At 42.3% G+C, this 17,026-nt stretch overlaps 1 protein-coding gene across 4 annotated transcripts; it reads right to left on the bottom strand.

Moving 5' to 3' along the window:
- Positions 1-4,340: 4,340 nt before the first annotated feature.
- LOC139535967 (TBC1 domain family member 20-like) lies at positions 4,341-12,586 on the bottom strand. 4 transcript variants are annotated; one of them, XM_071335990.1, is made up of 8 exons: positions 12,328-12,586; positions 11,410-11,595; positions 11,196-11,276; positions 6,714-6,900; positions 6,263-6,364; positions 6,000-6,141; positions 5,341-5,525; positions 4,341-4,817 (listed from the first exon to the last, which is right to left on the bottom strand). In XM_071335990.1, exons 1-8 carry the CDS (start codon positions 12,383-12,385, stop codon positions 4,550-4,552), a joined length of 1,209 nt encoding a protein of 402 aa, XP_071192091.1. In that variant the 5' UTR covers positions 12,386-12,586; the 3' UTR covers positions 4,341-4,549. The 4 variants fall into 4 exon arrangements, with proteins under 4 accessions (XP_071192091.1, XP_071192093.1, XP_071192094.1 ...); XM_071335992.1 differs by having other exon boundaries at positions 12,364-12,519; XM_071335993.1 differs by having other exon boundaries at positions 11,410-11,642; positions 12,328-12,461.
- Between the last annotated feature and the right edge of the window lie 4,440 nt (positions 12,587-17,026).

Raw genomic sequence — 17,026 nt, 5'->3', positions numbered from 1 at the left:
GTTGGAAAACCAGGTTTTCCTAAAGGATTTTGCCTTTGCTTAGCTCTATTAGTTTATTTTTATCCTAAAAAACAAGCATACCCATAACATAATGCAGCCACCACCATGCTCGAAAATATGAAAAGTGGTCCTCAGTGATGTGTTGTGTTGGATTTGCCCCAAATATAACGCTTTGTATTCAGGACAAAAAGTTCATTTCTTTGCCACATGTTTTGCAGTTTCACTTTAGTGCTTTATTGTAACTACAATGTTGTTGATCCATCCTCAGTTTTCTCCTATCACAACCATTAAACTCTGTAATGTTTTAAAGTCCCATTGGCCTCATGGTGAAATCCCTGAGAGGTTTCCTTCCTCTCCGGCGAATGAGTTAGGAAGGACGCCTGTATCTTTACAGTGACTGGGTGTATTGATACACCATCCAAAGTGTAATTAATTACTTCACCTTGCTGAAAGGATATTCAATGTCTGCTTTTAAGTTTTTTACCCATCTACCTATAGGTGCGCTTCTTTGCGAGGAATTGGAAAACCTCACTGGTCTTTGTGGTTGAATATATGTTTGAAATTCACTGCTCGACTGAGGGACCATACAGATAATTGTATGTGTGTGGTACAGAGAAAAAATTAAAACCTGTTATTGCACACAGTGAGTCCATGCAACTTATTATGTGACTTGTTAAGCAAATTTTGACTCCTGAACTTATTTAGGCTTGCCATAAAAAAGTTATTATTATTTATTTATTTTTGAATACTTATTGACTCAAGACATTTCAGCTTGTCATTTTTAAAGAATTTGTAAACATTTCCAAAAACATAATTCCACTTATTGGGTATTGTGTGTAGGCCATTGACACAAAATCTAAATTTAATCCATTTATATTCAGGCTGTAACAAAAAGATTGGGAAGAATTCAAGGGGTGTGAACATTTTCTGAAGGAACTTTATAGTTGGTTTGAGGTTAAGTCGTTGAAATTTGGAACTATTGACATTTAAAAAATATTGTCCCATATATATTTTGTAATTTACTGATGGTCCCTAACTAGCCCCATAGGTATATCGAATGTCAAACCAAATTGACCATGGGTGTTACGATCGATCGGTCCCGTGCAACTGCTCCCCAAATTGATGATTACTTGGGTGCTGCCAGCTGTTGGCAGCATTGAAATAAACCCAACCCAAGGAAAACTGTTAGGGTACCCTTCATTCCGTGACACCAATTTTTACTACCATCTTACAAATCTCAGTTTTGGACAAGACTGACTTTATTACCAAAATTATTATATTTTATACTGTAGTCAATTTTGACACTAGAATAAATGTTTATGTCTCATTTCGATGCCACATAGGCAGTTTTCAAAACGAGAAGTGGCTTTTTAGGGGCTGTCGCTCTTTAAAGTTAATTTCCTGCAATTCTACACATTTTGTCATGGTTTATGACGTGTTCATATGCTATCTGGGGTTTCAGTGACCTCCAGGGGGCCCATAACCAACGAGTTCATATACTATCTGGGTGGGCCTTGAACACCTGAGGGCCCATAACCGACGTGTTCATACGCTGTCTGGGGGCGCCGACCTACAGGGGGCTCCCAACTGATGTGTTCATATGCTATCTGGGGGGGCCCGACTAGAGGTTGACACGGGAGTGAGAATTCATTCCTGTCTGTCTTATCCTGTCAATTTTGTCCCGTACTATACTGATCCCGCAACAATTATATAACGCCATAACAGTTCTATTACTTTCTTGTCCTGTCCCGATACAAATCACTCCTGTCCCTTGCTCATTTTAACCGCATGCTCAGCGCTCACGAGATGAGAGAACCTTTAGCTAGCTACTGTTTTATGCCTGCCTGCTGATAAAGGTAGTGATTGAAGACTGAAGAACACGTGTTACTGATGGGAGGGACAGGGGCCCCAAAAAATCTAAACAATATGACCTTCTAAAACGGCTTATAACAACAACAAAAAAATTGATTCCTGTACTTCCTGTGGACTGTTGATCCTGTCCCGACCTGTCCGGAACTTAACTCTGGAGTTTCACTCTCGCTCCTACAGGAATCCTGCGGGAGTGCTGTTCCCGTGTCAACCCAGGGCAAGGGTTCAATCCTAACCTGGATTTTGAAAAACTCATGCACTGATGTCAAGAGATGATTTGTGTAAAACCTTGAGTTGTGCACATAACTTGTTAGGATTCTGTTCAGTTCTTTGTGAAGACACTGGCTGGTCTTACTTCCAAAGGCACTTTATATTATTGTTTTTGTTGGAACTTTGAACACCATTGAGTGTCGGATGATTCCAGATATGAGAATAACATAACAGAATAACATTATCCTAGTGTTTAATTGTTGGTTCAAAGGACATTGCTATATCACTAATTGTATTACCTAGTTGGGAGATTGATATTATTTTGCACTGTACATGCAAAATAATGTGTAATTTGGCATATCACCACCTTTATCTGACAGGGGACACTCCGTTTGAACAAAACAAGGTTGTGATATAAATTCAAGATGCTTGTTTTCTTTGTTTATGTTTTTGTTGAATGGCAAGAGTCTCCGACCCTGGAAGAATATTGAATATTGTCTTTGATGTAGAAAATAAATGTCAATGTTGGCTAATTGTTTAACTCAAGCAGTAAACTGAGACGGGTCTCCATAAAGTGCTAGTCATGACCTTAATTCATCAATACTAGACATTGTAAAAGATACATATTATAACGGGGATAACTATACACAGCAACTAGTCAAGCAGATTCATTTCCCTTTTGACGGAGCATGTACAACTGTAATGGAGTATTTAACATTCATTTGTTGTGTTAGATTTTATAAGTTGTTATCAAAAGGTGGTAATGAACAATCAAATGACTTCTGTAGTATGGTTTGACCATTCCTCCAGCCTGATCTTGGAAGTGTTTGTTTGAACACTCCAAGCAGAAGCCATACATTTTTGTCATTGATGACTACAGCCAATCTGTTCAGTGTAGACAATTTCTTATATTTAACACTGCAGTATAATGCAAGTCTTGTGTTCATGAGGTACTTTTTTAAAAGGATAATACCATTGCAGAGCACAATGTCTACAATAAAATGTTTGACGGATGTAAAGCATGATTTACTTTGGGAATAAAGAACAACTTTTCTTGATGAAAAAAGATGTTCTACTTTTACTGCTTGGAAGATTCATTTTTAGCCCTTAGTGTAAGCAGAGACTGTATATATCGTAAATAGACTGCATTGACCCTAAAGAAATACTGTATAAGGTAGCGATAAACACATAGGGAACTAAACAGATTCAATTGTCCACTCAACCTAGGCAGTTTATTTGCTTTGATCTTGTAAATGTTTTAATTATTCTCATGACAAATATAACAGAAATCAACATAAAAGGCAGAAAAAAAACATTTAGTGCAATGATACAGAATGAGGCCATTTCTGTGCAACAAAATCCATCTATTGCAAATAAGACTGATGGAGCTGTATTGTTTGATATCCAAAATAGGCACCACTGAGTATCTGTGTCGCAATCAAGTCGACTACGCATGATTATACACATGTATTTCTGTTGAACAAATATGAGCAGGTCCAATGCGTCACATTTTTTAAAAACTCTGCCAACAAGCTCAAGTGACATTGCTAAAAATGAAATGTGCAAAAACCTTGTCATTTCTTCAACCAAGCCATTTGGTGAGTATAATGAGTTCTGCTGAAATGTGAAGACATGTGTAACTAACAAAATAGGATTTAATTATTGTACAATAAAAGCATGGGATCCAGTCAGGGCTTATGGGATATCTGGCAGTGCCATTGGTGCTTTGTCCGAGATCACAAAGCTAACCTATTTTAGGCATGCTATGGAAAATAACTTACGCAAATTGTCCTCCATGATAAATATGGGTGGTGTGTTTGTGCATAACTTAATGCTTTAGAAAATGATACAATGAAGTGCTAAACATACAAAGATGGGAGTATTTGGTCTTGGTACAGTAATGAAAAGGACGTGTTCTTAGGACAGGCAATTTGACTTGATCTGCCGGGGGGGAGGGGGGGGCGACGACCAGGCCAGGGGGGCTTGCGAGAACTCTGTCCTTGTGCAAACATGGCCCATGTGAGGCTCAGAGGTTCATTTAACTCACCCTTGAACCGAATAGCATACACACACAGCATCTGAATTGGCACCCTATACAGTGCACTACATAGGGGCAAGGGTGAGTTAAATCTCGGACACAATCACACACGCTCTTCATTGGCAGCAGTTGACCCCAGTGACTGCTCTTCAACTAGTAACCCAAAGCCTTAATAGTTGCCGCTTGCCATCACATAAGTAGCTTAATCCCTCTGTGCACAACATTTATCAGTATCCAGTTATTTTATTTACAAATATAAGTTAGACAAAGTTAACAGTCAAGTCTCTGTTCCATTCTCGTCCTTCATAATAGGGAACAGAACTCCATATTCTCTTTCCCTCTTGTGTACGTCTTCTGCTGTAATAGCCGCCCTGTTTAAGTCTGTACGTCAGCCCCCACTTGTTCCCTCCAAGTCCCCCCTCGCTCTCTCTCTCAGGGGAAGAGATGCAAGTCCAGTTTGGGCACCCACTCCAGGGCTGTGTTGACCAGGGTGAGGGCGGCTGCCCCCAGGGCCACAGTGAGCCCCATGACGGCCAGTCGGACGAAGCGTCGGGCCACAGTGGGTTGTGCCGTCGCCACCATGGCCCCTGCAGCTGCTCCTTCCAGCGCCTGCTTCTCCCTCAGCCGCCTTCGCAGCACTGAGTCAGGCCGCTGCTGCTCTGAGACCAGGTCAAAGTCTTTAAAGGTGGAAGCTGCTGTCCTGAGAGACCAAGGAAAACATTAACACCAGCCAGCTACTGCTGGGACAACGCAGGGGAATTCACAGCTGTTTGGGGCAAACCTTGTTACTTCTACAACAAACTAGTTCTATAGTTCACCTATACTACTAGTGGTATAGGAGAACAAACATCAGAAGGAAGGACATGTATTTTCCTAAATATACAGTACCTTAGCTTGGGGTATGTATAAGTTAAAATTCATGTGTTATTGTTTAAATATGCTGGGAATAAGTACATGATAGTAACAGTTGTACAGGCTAATGAGAAGGAGGGGACAGAATTCTCTTAGTATCAGGTTATTAAAGCGACAGTTCACACCATCTCACCCGAGCGTGTTGAGGGAATGTGACTCAACAGCAGGGAGCAGAGGGAGGGGGCGAAAGAGAGCAAAAGACAGACAGGAGATATAGGAGGTAAAGCATCTGTGGGGGGGGGGGGGGGGGGGGTCCATGGGAGACTACGTGGCAAAAAGAGACAAGCGAGAAAGGAGGTAGACAATCTTACTGTTGACTGTACTGTTGGGCAGCCTCCCTGGCCAGCTCGGAGGGGGGGAACTGGACAAAGAGGTCTCCTGCACGGCTGATGAGTGTCTCGTAGGGCAGGTCCTGGGGGATCTGGGACAGGAGGTGATGCACCGACGCCATGTCACACTCACAATCCAACACCTCGTCCTCTCGGTACAGCACAATCTGGAATAGACACCGACCAAACAGTGCGCACACAATACAACAACTCGTTAACAGCATGCGGTCTATGGCCTATGCCAGGGTTTCCCAAACTCTGTATTGAGGCCCCCCCTGGGTGTACGTTTTGGTTTTTGCCCTATCACTACACAGCTGATTCAAATAACCAACTCATCAAGGTTTGATTATTTGAATCAGATGTTTAGTGCTAGGGCAAAAAGTTTGGGAAACCCTGGTCTATGAATCTATTGAATTCAATACAGTTTTATCAAACTCCTCAGGGGCAATTTAGAAGCTATTGTCCAAAAACAAGAGCACAGCATAAGTGGTCAGCTAATCTCTGCTGCAAAAATAAAAATATGTTTTTCATAAGCAAACACTTGATTTGTGAGGCACATTTGAACTCTAAGAATGATCTAGCCCCCAAAGAAAAGAAAAAAAGAGAGGGTTATGTTGGGCTCCACTTTAGAGGACACTCACCACAGCAGCAAAGTAGATTGGCATCAGAGGATGGCAGGCCAGGAAGAAGTCATACAACCGCACAACGTGGCGGAAATCTGATAGGACGTGGCCAAACCAGGTGATGAGCCAGCTAAGGGCAAAGATGGTGCCCACCTCTGCCCTGGAGACACATTCAGTGGAACATAATTTTACTTACTGGTATTGTATCTTCATTAGTTGTGCTCATTAATTATTTGACTAACTACTGATTGTACTAACAGAACAAGAGAAGAGATGCTTACTGTTGCATGAAGTCATGCACCTCTGGGTTGATCCTCTCGATGATTGGCATCAGATAGTTAAGGATGTGTTTAGTGTTGTCCATGGTGGGGTCCATAAAGTCCCTGCAGTAAAGGAACAGCAGAGGACCACAACGTGACAAATTGAACCAGGATTAGAGAATCAACATGACAGTTTGCCAATCATAAACATAGAAAGTAGTACTGTGTGTGTAATTCAAATGAAATGCTTCAAGATGACTCGTCTCCAATAGCAACTGTTTAGGATGACTCATCTGACCAATTGTGTGCAGTTTACACAGTCATTTAAACCGGCACACTACAATAGCTAAAACAAATGGTTGTATTGCAACTGGCTACGTTCTCTTTTCAAAATGGATTCCCCTTCTACTTAACCCCCATTTTAAAGCCAAGCTCCTGTGTGAATGGAACACCAAAACAGACAAAGACCCACCTGAGGTGGTGCGTAGAGAGTTTCTCTACCAGAGCGGTGGCCAGACGCTCGTCCAGCACAAGCAGGAAGGTGACCACGATGTCGTGGTAGCCCTGGTAGTAGTGCAGCTGGGTGTTCCTTCCCAGCACCCGCAGGATGATGTCAATCAGCTCCTCCTGGAGGTCCTCACGCTGCTTGTCTGGCATGCCTACACAGGGAGAGGGGTCAAAGACACTTCTCTCTATATATAAATTATGTCACTCTTTCTGCGGGTGATTCTTTGATCCACCTCCACCTCTTGATCCACCTCACCTCACCATTCTGTATACCTCTGGCCCTTCTTTGGACACTTAACAAACCTCCAGACAAACTTCAACACCATACAACACTCCTTCTGTGGCCTCCAACTGCTCTTAAAAATGCTAGTAAAACAAAATGCATGCTCTTCAACCAATCACTGCCCACACCCGCCCGCCTAGCATCACTACTCTGGACGGTTCTGACTTAGAATATGTGGACAACTATAAATACCTAGGTGTCTGGCTAGATTGCAAACTCTCCTTCCAGACTCATATTAAGCATCTCCAATCCAAAATTAAATCTAGAATCGGCTTCCTATTTTGCAACAAAGCCTCCTTCACTCATGCTGCCAAACATACTCTCGTAAAACTGACTATCCTACCGATCCTCGACGATGTAATTTACAAAATAGCCTCCAACACTCTACTCAGCAAATTGGATGCAGTCTATCACAGTGCCATCCGTTTTGTCACCAAAGCCCCATATACTACCCACCACTGCGACCTGTATGCTCTCGTTGGCTGGTCCTCGCTACATATTCGTCGCCAAACCCACTGGCTCCAGGTCATCTACAAGTCTTTGCTAAGTAAAGCTCCGCTCACTGGTCACCATAGCAACACCCACCCCCGTAGTACGCGCTCCAGCAGGTATATTTCACTGGTCATTCCCAAAGCCAACACCTACTTTGCCCGCCTTTCCTTAAAGTTTTCTGCTGCAAATGACTGGAACGAATTGCAAAAAAAAAAAAATATCACTGAAGTTGGAGACTTATATCTCCCTCACTAACTTTAAGCATCAGCTGTCAGAGCAGCTTACCGATCGCTGCAGCTGTACACAGCCCATCTGTAAATAGCCCATCCAACCAACTACCTACCTTACCCCATATTTGTTTTTCTGCTCTTTTGCACACCAGTATTTCTACTTGCACATCTGCACATATATCACTCCAGTTCAAACTGTTAAATTGTAATTACTTCGCCACCATTGGCCTATATATTGCCATACCTCCTTACTTCATTTGCAATAGCCCATCCAACCAACTACCTACCTTACCCCATATTTGTTTTTCTGCTCTTTTGCACACCAGTATTTCTACTTCCTCATCTGCACATATATCACTCCAGTTCAAACTGTTAAATTGTAATTACTTCGCCACCATTGGCCTATATATTGCCATACCTCCTTACTTCATTTGCACACACTATACAGCTATTCTATTGTGTTATGTTTTATTTATTTTTCTCTCCCAAATTTTGTGGTATCCAATTGGTAGTAGTTACAGTCTTGTCTCATCGCTGAAACTCCCGTACGGACTCGGGAGAGGTGAAGGTCGAGAGCCATGCGTCCCCCGAAACACAACCCAACCTAGTCGCACTGCTTCTTGACACAATGCACATCCTACCCGGGAGCCAGCCGCACCAATGTGTCGGAGGAAACACCGTACACCTGGCGACCTGGTCAGCGTGCACTGCGCCCGGCCCGACACAGGAGTCGCTAGTGCGCGATGAGACAAGGATATCCCTGCCAGGCCAAACCCTCCCTAACTCGGACGACGCTGGGCCAATTGTGCGTCGCCCCATGGACCTCCCGGTCGCGGCCGGCTGGGCCCGAACCCAGAATCTCTGGTGACACAGCTAGCACTGCGCTCCAGTACTGCCCCACCCGGGAGGCCCTCTATTGTGTTATTGACTGTACGTTTGTTTATCTCATGTGTAAATCTGTGTTGTTTGTGTCACACTGCTTTGCTTTATCTCGGCCAGGTTGCAGTTGTAAATGAGAACTTGTTCTCAACTGGCCTACCTGGTTAAATAAAGGTGAAATAAATAAAATAGGTCACAAGTCAAAAGGCCCAGCTGATTTCCTCAACTAGAGAAATAAATGTATAACTTGGCCTTTATGCACTGATGTCAACAGGAGACTATGAGCTCCCACGGTAGTATTCTGTATTATACAACTATAGGTGCTTTTCTCCAGGGGTCCCTGTTCGGGTGCCAGTTCTATAGCGGTATTGTTAGAGGGGTAAAGATAGTACCACTACCAGACACACATCAGCAGAAGAGATTGCCTAGAGTGTAGCCTGTTGGCCAGAAATTATATCTGGCAAAAACACATCTAAAAACAAGCTACAGCACAGGGGTAACCAGATCAATAAAACCTCATACAAGAATAATGACAGAGCAATTCAATTGCAACTAAATAGAAACAATTGACAAGAACGAACCCAGTCATAAACCTTAGAGAATTTGCAATATACTGTATTACCTCCCAGTGGAGGAGTGAGGGGGGTATGAATGTGTGTGTGTGTGTGTGTGTGTGAATGTGTTCATAGACAAAACAGAAGGCCTTATAATGTCCAAAAAGCTTATTGGCCAAACGTCAATAGTCCCACACAAAATCAACAGTTCAAACAATAAAACAAACTCACGCAACCTCCCTTTAACTAAAATGTCAAAAAGTTCATTATTAGTTCACCAAAGGGACTGAAAATAAAAGGGAACGCAGCACAAAGAGAGAAATTATTTCAGTGTAAAGAACTGAAGGAGATAGAAAGAGATGAGCTTAGCTGTTGCATCTAGGCTTGAACGTGCATTCGCCCATCTGACACAATCATTGGTTGGTTGTTTGACAAAAGCTTGCAACAACTAGTAATCCATGTGATCCGAGGCTTGAACGGTTCTAACGCATCAGGAGTAGCGCGATAAAGACGATCAAACCTTTTTTTTTATTATATATATATATATATATATATATATATATATATATATATATAAACTAAGCACGCTGAAACTACAATACTTCTGCAGAGTTGCACACACCGTCAAACTGCCGCGCTAACCGATAGCCCCTACACAGAGCCGGAACAGACATCTTTATTTCCTCCTTCCTGACTGCTGCTGCGCTCTTAAAGTGGCAGCGCACGGTGAAGACTCCGTGCAGGATTTCACTATAAAACCATCATGCCCTTAATTGACAAAAATGGCCAAATTTTCCCGGGCCATACCCGAGAAACAAGCATGGCAGTATGTCAAAGCGCCCAGTAAATCAGATTCTTCTTTATCAATTTTTGATAAAGAAGAATTTCTTAATAATGACTTTCTTAATAATAATAATTAGTATTATTAGGTGGGTGCATATTTGTCCATGTGCTTTTTGCATATCCCAACTCCCCGAGACACCCTCTGAGAGGTGTCACGGGCAGGTTCCGCCATTAGCAACATTGCAGCAATTAGGGTTAAGTGCTATACTCAAGGGCACACCGGCAGATTTGCACCTTGTCGGCTAGGGGATTTAAACTACCAACCTTTAGGTTACTGGCCCAATGCTCCAACCGCTAGGATAGCTGCTGCTTTAATAAAGAAAGCAGTGACACATAGAACACCCTCCAAAAGAAACATACAAAATGACAGGGTTGCGTAGCCTGTACATCTACATCACACAAGTCAAATTCAAGAGGGACAGCCAAAACAGACAATGACAAAACACAACCTGACATGATTTAGTGCTATTCTAAGAGCACGGTCTGAGGTGTGCATGCATAGCCCACAAGACATGCCACAGGAGGTCTCTTCACAATCCAAGTCCAGAACAGACTATGGGAGGCGACAGTACTACATAGAGCCATGACTACATGAAACTCTATTCCACATCAAGTAACTGATGCAAGCAGTAGAATCTGATAACAAAAAAAAGATAAAAATACACCGTATGGAACAGCAGGGACTGAAGAGACACAGGTACAGACAGACGCATACAGGCGCTAGCAAATGCACTCTACACACACACGCACATTGTAATATTGTTGTATGGTGGTATCATACATTTTGTGTTGTAGATATGTAGTGGTGTAACAATGTTATATGATGTACTGTTTTATATTTTGTTTTATGTGTAATGTGGGGAGGCAGGTAACCCTAGTGGTTAGAGCGTTGGGCCAGTAACCCAAAAAGTTGCTGGATCGAATCCCAGAGCTGACAAGGTAAAAAATAATCTGTCGTTCTGCCCCTGAACAAGGCAGTTAACACACTGTTCCCCAGTAGGCCATTATTGTAAATAAGAATTTGTTCTTAACTGACTTGCCTAGTTAAATAAATGTTAAAAAAATATATATATATGTGAGTGCCTTAATGTGTTTGGACCCCAGGAAGAGTATCTGCTGCCTTGGCTAATGGGGATCCCTAATAAATACAAATGTGTGTCACTCACCAGGAGGGAATCTTTTAAGGGAACGCTGGACATCCAACAGCACCTGGTTATAGTCCTTATTATTCTCCCTCTCTATATCCTCTGGAGAAAAGACAATGAGAAAAGGGTGAATATGTGCCCCTGCACTTAATTGTGGTCTAGTACCCTTTGCCTTTGTAGCCTCAGTGGCATCTATGGTCTGTCAGCAGCAGTGCCCACTGCCCAGGCAGCTTACCTGGTTTCTCAGGCAGGGTGTCGGTGGGCACGTTCAGCAGCCGGGGCCACACTTTACAGCGGATCTCGTCTGTGAGCAGCCCCCCCTCACTGATGGCCATCCTCCTTAGTGCCGCCACATCCACCGGCGTCACATTCAGGGCCTGAGAGATCTCTGCCACCTTCCTCTTCCTCCGGGAGTCGCCATCTGTCCACATGACAACGGTTCAGCTGAGGTCCCTCAACCCACAGCAGCTACAGTAACACAGTGGCCATTAGCCAGAACATCCTCCTGAGATAGCTATACTCGGAAGCGGAGAGGCCAAACGGACATCAGACAACCAAGTACATCCCTCACAAAACTGAACTGCAGACTCCCAGCTCGCTAAAGTGAGGGAGCACTCCAGTAAAATAACCACATTCTCAGAGTTGCCAGCCATCATGTAATGTAGTAGTGAGCCCAATTCATGACCTTATGCCTGGATTTGTAAGACAGTCCCCCTGCACTTTGCTTGATAGTGATGCCACACAATGGGAATAATTCTGTGTTTACAGTATGAAGAAATATAAGTTATTTAGGTACCTAACATGTCTTTCAAGGAAGCCAGTAAGTACTACTAGTATTTATTGTTGTCCTTGTGTTCGATTTAAGACTTAGGAGACCATGTCTCAAAATCAATGGGTAACCTTACCAGTCAATTATGTGTTTTTAGCTAACGTTAGCGAACGTTAATGCAATTAGCTAGTTAGCTAGCTACATTTTCCAGCTCGTGACATTCGCTAGCTAGCTAATCTAACACGAATTACGTGCAAACATGACAAATAGCTAACTAGTTAGACAGAGACACCTTCTCGACTAATTCAGGTAACTAGCTAACGTTAACTAAAAACATATATATATATTAAAAAAACGACTGTCCATTACGCTATCTAGCAATACCTTGTTTTCCTATCCCATTCAAAGGTGAAGACGCACCAACACTTCTAGATCTTTTCATGGTTTCCACGCTAGTCCTATTGTCATCGTAGATTACTCGATCGATATAATTTTCTTCCTCCAGCAAATTGATAATACATTACAAATGGTCACTCCTACAAACTAGAGAGATAGCCAGTTGCCAAGCTGGTCCAGTGAAATAGGCCATATCATGATTGCCTGCACAAGGTAGCTAGCTGCTGCTGCCTTCTTCTTCTTTGGGATTGGGTTGTCGGATCGCAGCCAACATTTAAGGTGTTTGCACCGCCACCTACTGTACTGGAGTGTGTGGAAGGTCACGGCTGTAATATTCATATGTGTAAACATACTGAATTATAATTGGATGCATTTTACCGCCATATCATACTATGCTATGATTGGTTAAGACCACCCAAATGGTTAGGTCATGGTCAGTTTGATCCTGGTTGGCGATACGTGAACATGCCAGTTATAGCTAGCTAATAAAGAGCTACGTTAAGAAATATCCTGTAGTACTGCATTTTATTATTCTGTACAAAGTGTGCAAAACAAGACAAGGGCCTTCTTATAGTACATTAAATTATCTTCATGTGTTCTGTTTCTCTAAGAAAGTGAACTAGAGCCCTAGACACCACTTCCCTCCACTTTTCTTCCCCCACTACACCACCCCAACCCTGTCCAGCCTCTCTGACCTTTTCACACAATCTCTCCTTATCTAAGTCATACAGTTCACAAAATATTAGGACCATGAGGACCGCCTCCGAGCGGTTGGGTAGGCTGTTTGGAGTGTTTATCCGACAGGATAAAAAATTTATCATAATAATAATGCCCCCCCACTTCTAAAAACCAACGTTGCGCCTCTGATTATTTTTATATGCACATTTTCATGGAACAGTTTCATTTCAATAATAAAGTTTTCGTTTCTAAAGAAGGGTGTAGTGTACACACCCTTGTGTTATACTAGGGCTGACAGTGAGGACTTGTGAAGAGCAGAATCAACAGCCTCTGCATAATCAAAACAGTTGCCTTGTGAGAAGGTATTAGCCATTGTTATGTAAATGAAATCTGAAAAGTACCAGTGGCCTGGCTTTGGCCCCAAGTGAGAGCAGGTCCGCAGGAGCCATAGCCCAGTGAGACATGGGTGCCGGACCAAGTAGATGGAAACAGAAAAGTCTGAGCCTTTTGGTTAAAACACTGGGGTAAATTGTGTATGGAAATGCGCTAGAAGAGTAGAAGTGCTGATCTAGGGTCAGGTCCCACAAGTTAATATAATTTCATTCATTATGATCTAAAAGTAAAAACTGATCCTAGATCAGCACTCCTACTCTAAGAAGCTTTGTGAATAAGGGTCCAGATAAAACAAGTTGACCCTAGCCCCCCAGCACATAAGCTATTGCAGAATAATTACTGGGGACTGAGACAGGGGGGATGGGAGACACTGTCACCAATGTCACCCCTGGACAGGGCCAGCCAGGAAGGAGCTTACCCACTCTGAGGCAGTGGTTGTGTGGCTACCAGAGGTGTGCTTAGCAGATCTGAAAGAAAAGCCCAACATTATTTTAATGAGAATTGAGTCCACTTGACAATTCAACAGAATTCAGTATTCTTCATGCTGATGATTTGTACAACTTGAGACAGATAGCATTACAATACAAATATATTAAAACATCATATGGAATGTAACACAGATACAGATGATGTGCATGTGGTGGTTTCAAATAATAATGTTACTACAGATAACAGCTAGCTCTATCCATGCTTTTCCTGAAAATGTCTATGTGATATTATAGCTAGCTAGTTAATGTTTTTTTGTTTTTTTTACATTTTTTATTTCACCTTTTTTCAACCAGGTAGGCTAGTTGAGAACAAGTTCTCATTTGCAACTGCGACCTGGCCAAGATAAAGCAAAGCAGTTCGACACATACAACAACACAGTTACACATGGAATAAACAAACACACAATCAATAATACAGTAGAAAAATCTATATACAGCATGTGCAAATGAGGTAGGATAAGAGAGGTAAGGCAATAAATAAGCCATGGTGGCGAAGTAATTACAATATAGCAATTAAACACTGGAATGGTAGATTGTGCAGAAGATGAATGTGCAAGTAGAGATACTGGGGTGCAAAGGAGCAAGATGGCCCTTCTTTGGACACTGTGTTAACTAACCTCCAGACGAGCTTCAATGCCATATAACTCTCCGTCCGTGGCCTCCAACTGCTCTTAAATGCAAGTAAAACTAAATGCATGCTCTTCAACCGATCGCTGCCCGCATCTGTCCGCCCGTCCAGCATCACTACTCTGGACGGTTCTGACTTAGAATATGTGGACAACTACAAATACCAAGGAACAGTCACAAACTTTTACAGATGCACAATCGAGAGCATCCTGTCGGGCTGTAACACTGCCTGGTATGGCAACTGCACCGCCCTCAACCGCAAGGCTCTCCAGACAGTAGTGCGATCTGCACAACGCATCACCGGGGGACAAACTACCTGCCCTCCAGGACACCTACAGCACCCGATGTCACAGGAAGGTCAAAAAGATCATCAAGGACAACAACCACCCGAGTCACTGCGTGTTCACCCCGCTATCATCCAGAAGGCGAGGTCAGTACAAGTGCATCAAAGCTGGGACTGAGAGACTAAAAACAGCTTCTATCTCAAGGACATCAGACTGTTAAACAGCCATCACTAACACAGAGAGAACATACAGACTGAAATCTCTGGCCACTTTAATAAATGTATCACTAGTCACTTTAAATAACCGCACTTTAATAATGTTTACATATCCTACATTACTCATCTCATATGTATGTACTGTATTCTACACCATCTACTGCATCTTGCATAGGCCGCACGGCCATTGCATATCCATATATTTATATTTATAATTCGCCCTCATTCACTTCCATTTCACGGGAAGGGTTTTTTCTTCTAACCAATCAAGTGTTGTCGTTCTGGAATGCACTTTTACGTTTCACAGGGTTCCGGTCTGGAAGCACGCTTCCCAATGTGCTAAGTATGGATCAAATTTGTTGAAAAATACTAGCTAAATATGGATCAAATTTGTTAAAAAATACTAGCTAAATGATATTCACAGAATTTGAATGCTACAGCAAGGTGTTGGGTATAGTATAACCGCTACAAAGCTGATGATAGCTAGCTAGCCTCTTTTCTATTAAAATTACATGGCTGGTTAGCTAGCTGGCTAGCATTAGAGCCTTCTGGCTAGCCTGTACCTAGTGGTTCTTTACGTTTAAAAAATATATATATTTCAACTTTATTTAACCAGGTAGGCTAGTTTCGAACAAGTTCTCATTTACAACTGTGACCTGGCCAAGATAAAGCAAAGCAGTGCGACACAAACAACAACACAGAGTTACACATGGAATAAACAAACAGTCAATAATACAATAGAAAAAGTCTATATACAGTGTGTCCTGGAGATGAATCTCGTGATCACTGGTCGTGGTGGCTGGTTGTTTTCCCCATCTCTCAGCCTACCCAGGCGATGCACTACGTCCAGAGAACCTGCAACAACATTTCGCTCCTCCTCCGGGACTATTGCCCTGCAAATGTCCTTCACTCTTGCTTTGATGTTCTCGTCAGATTTTTCTGCCATTCCATAAATTCGAAGATTCCATCTCCGACCATACCGATCATTCTCGTTTACCTTGACTCCATTTCAATGAATTTCTTCTCCTGCTTTGCAACCTGAATTTTCAATGTTGCGTTCTGATGCTTCAGAGTTTTTACTTCCTCAGCATTGAAATCAATCGCTTTCTTCAGGTTAACGATGCTGATAGTGTTCTTTTTCACCAAATCCATGATGTCATCTGTGCTCTCTTTGATTTTAGCCGTGAGGATGCGGACAATGTTGTCCTGTAGTTGGCTCAGTGATGGTTCACTTCTCAGCTTCTTTGGAAGTTGCTCCTTGGTTGGGGTATTCGGGTATGAATCACATTCACCCCTCTTTTTACACTGCAAGCATATGAGTGAGTTTCAGCAATGCCTCATTTCTCCTTGGAAGTTTCAACATCCATCATCTCAGCAACAGTTTGGTCATGTCCTGATTCCATGCTACTAGCTATGAAGACGTTAGCTAGGTAACTTAACTACACACGCTGAAACTTTTCGATAGCTAGCTTGTTCGTTGGAAATCGTCAAAACTATTTCAATGGTTTGATTAATTACAAAATTATTCAAAATAGCTACATTGTATGGCTAGATATACTTTTTTGTGTGGGTAAAAAATTGCAACTGCAGCCTAAAGTTATAAACTTTGAGAAAAACTTAATTGTTCCTCAGCTAGAAATGTTACACCTTCTCATGCCGCCATCTTGAACTCACCCCCTCCTCCCTTTTTATTTTACCTTTATTTAACTAGGCAAGTCAGTTAAAACCTTTTCTCAATAGGGGGTGCTGTTTACACTTTGTAGATTTTTCGTTCCCAGATTAAACTGCCTCATACTCAATTCTTGCTCGTACAATATGCATATTATTATTACTATTGGATAGAAAACACTCTCTAGTTTCTAAAACCGTTTGAATTATTTCTCTGAGTGAAACAGAACTCATTCTACAGCACACTTCCTGTCAAGAAGTGAGATTTCTGAAATTGAGGTCTCTGTTCCAGGGTCGGTTTATAAATTCCCTTATAAGCTATGGGGCTACATGC

Source organism: Salvelinus alpinus, chromosome 12, assembly GCF_045679555.1.
Source record: "Salvelinus alpinus chromosome 12, SLU_Salpinus.1, whole genome shotgun sequence".
In the NCBI taxonomy this organism is placed as follows: domain Eukaryota; kingdom Metazoa; phylum Chordata; class Actinopteri; order Salmoniformes; family Salmonidae; genus Salvelinus; species Salvelinus alpinus.
Note: the sequence above shows the minus strand (reverse complement) of the source record. Positions and strands in the feature narration are given on the sequence as shown.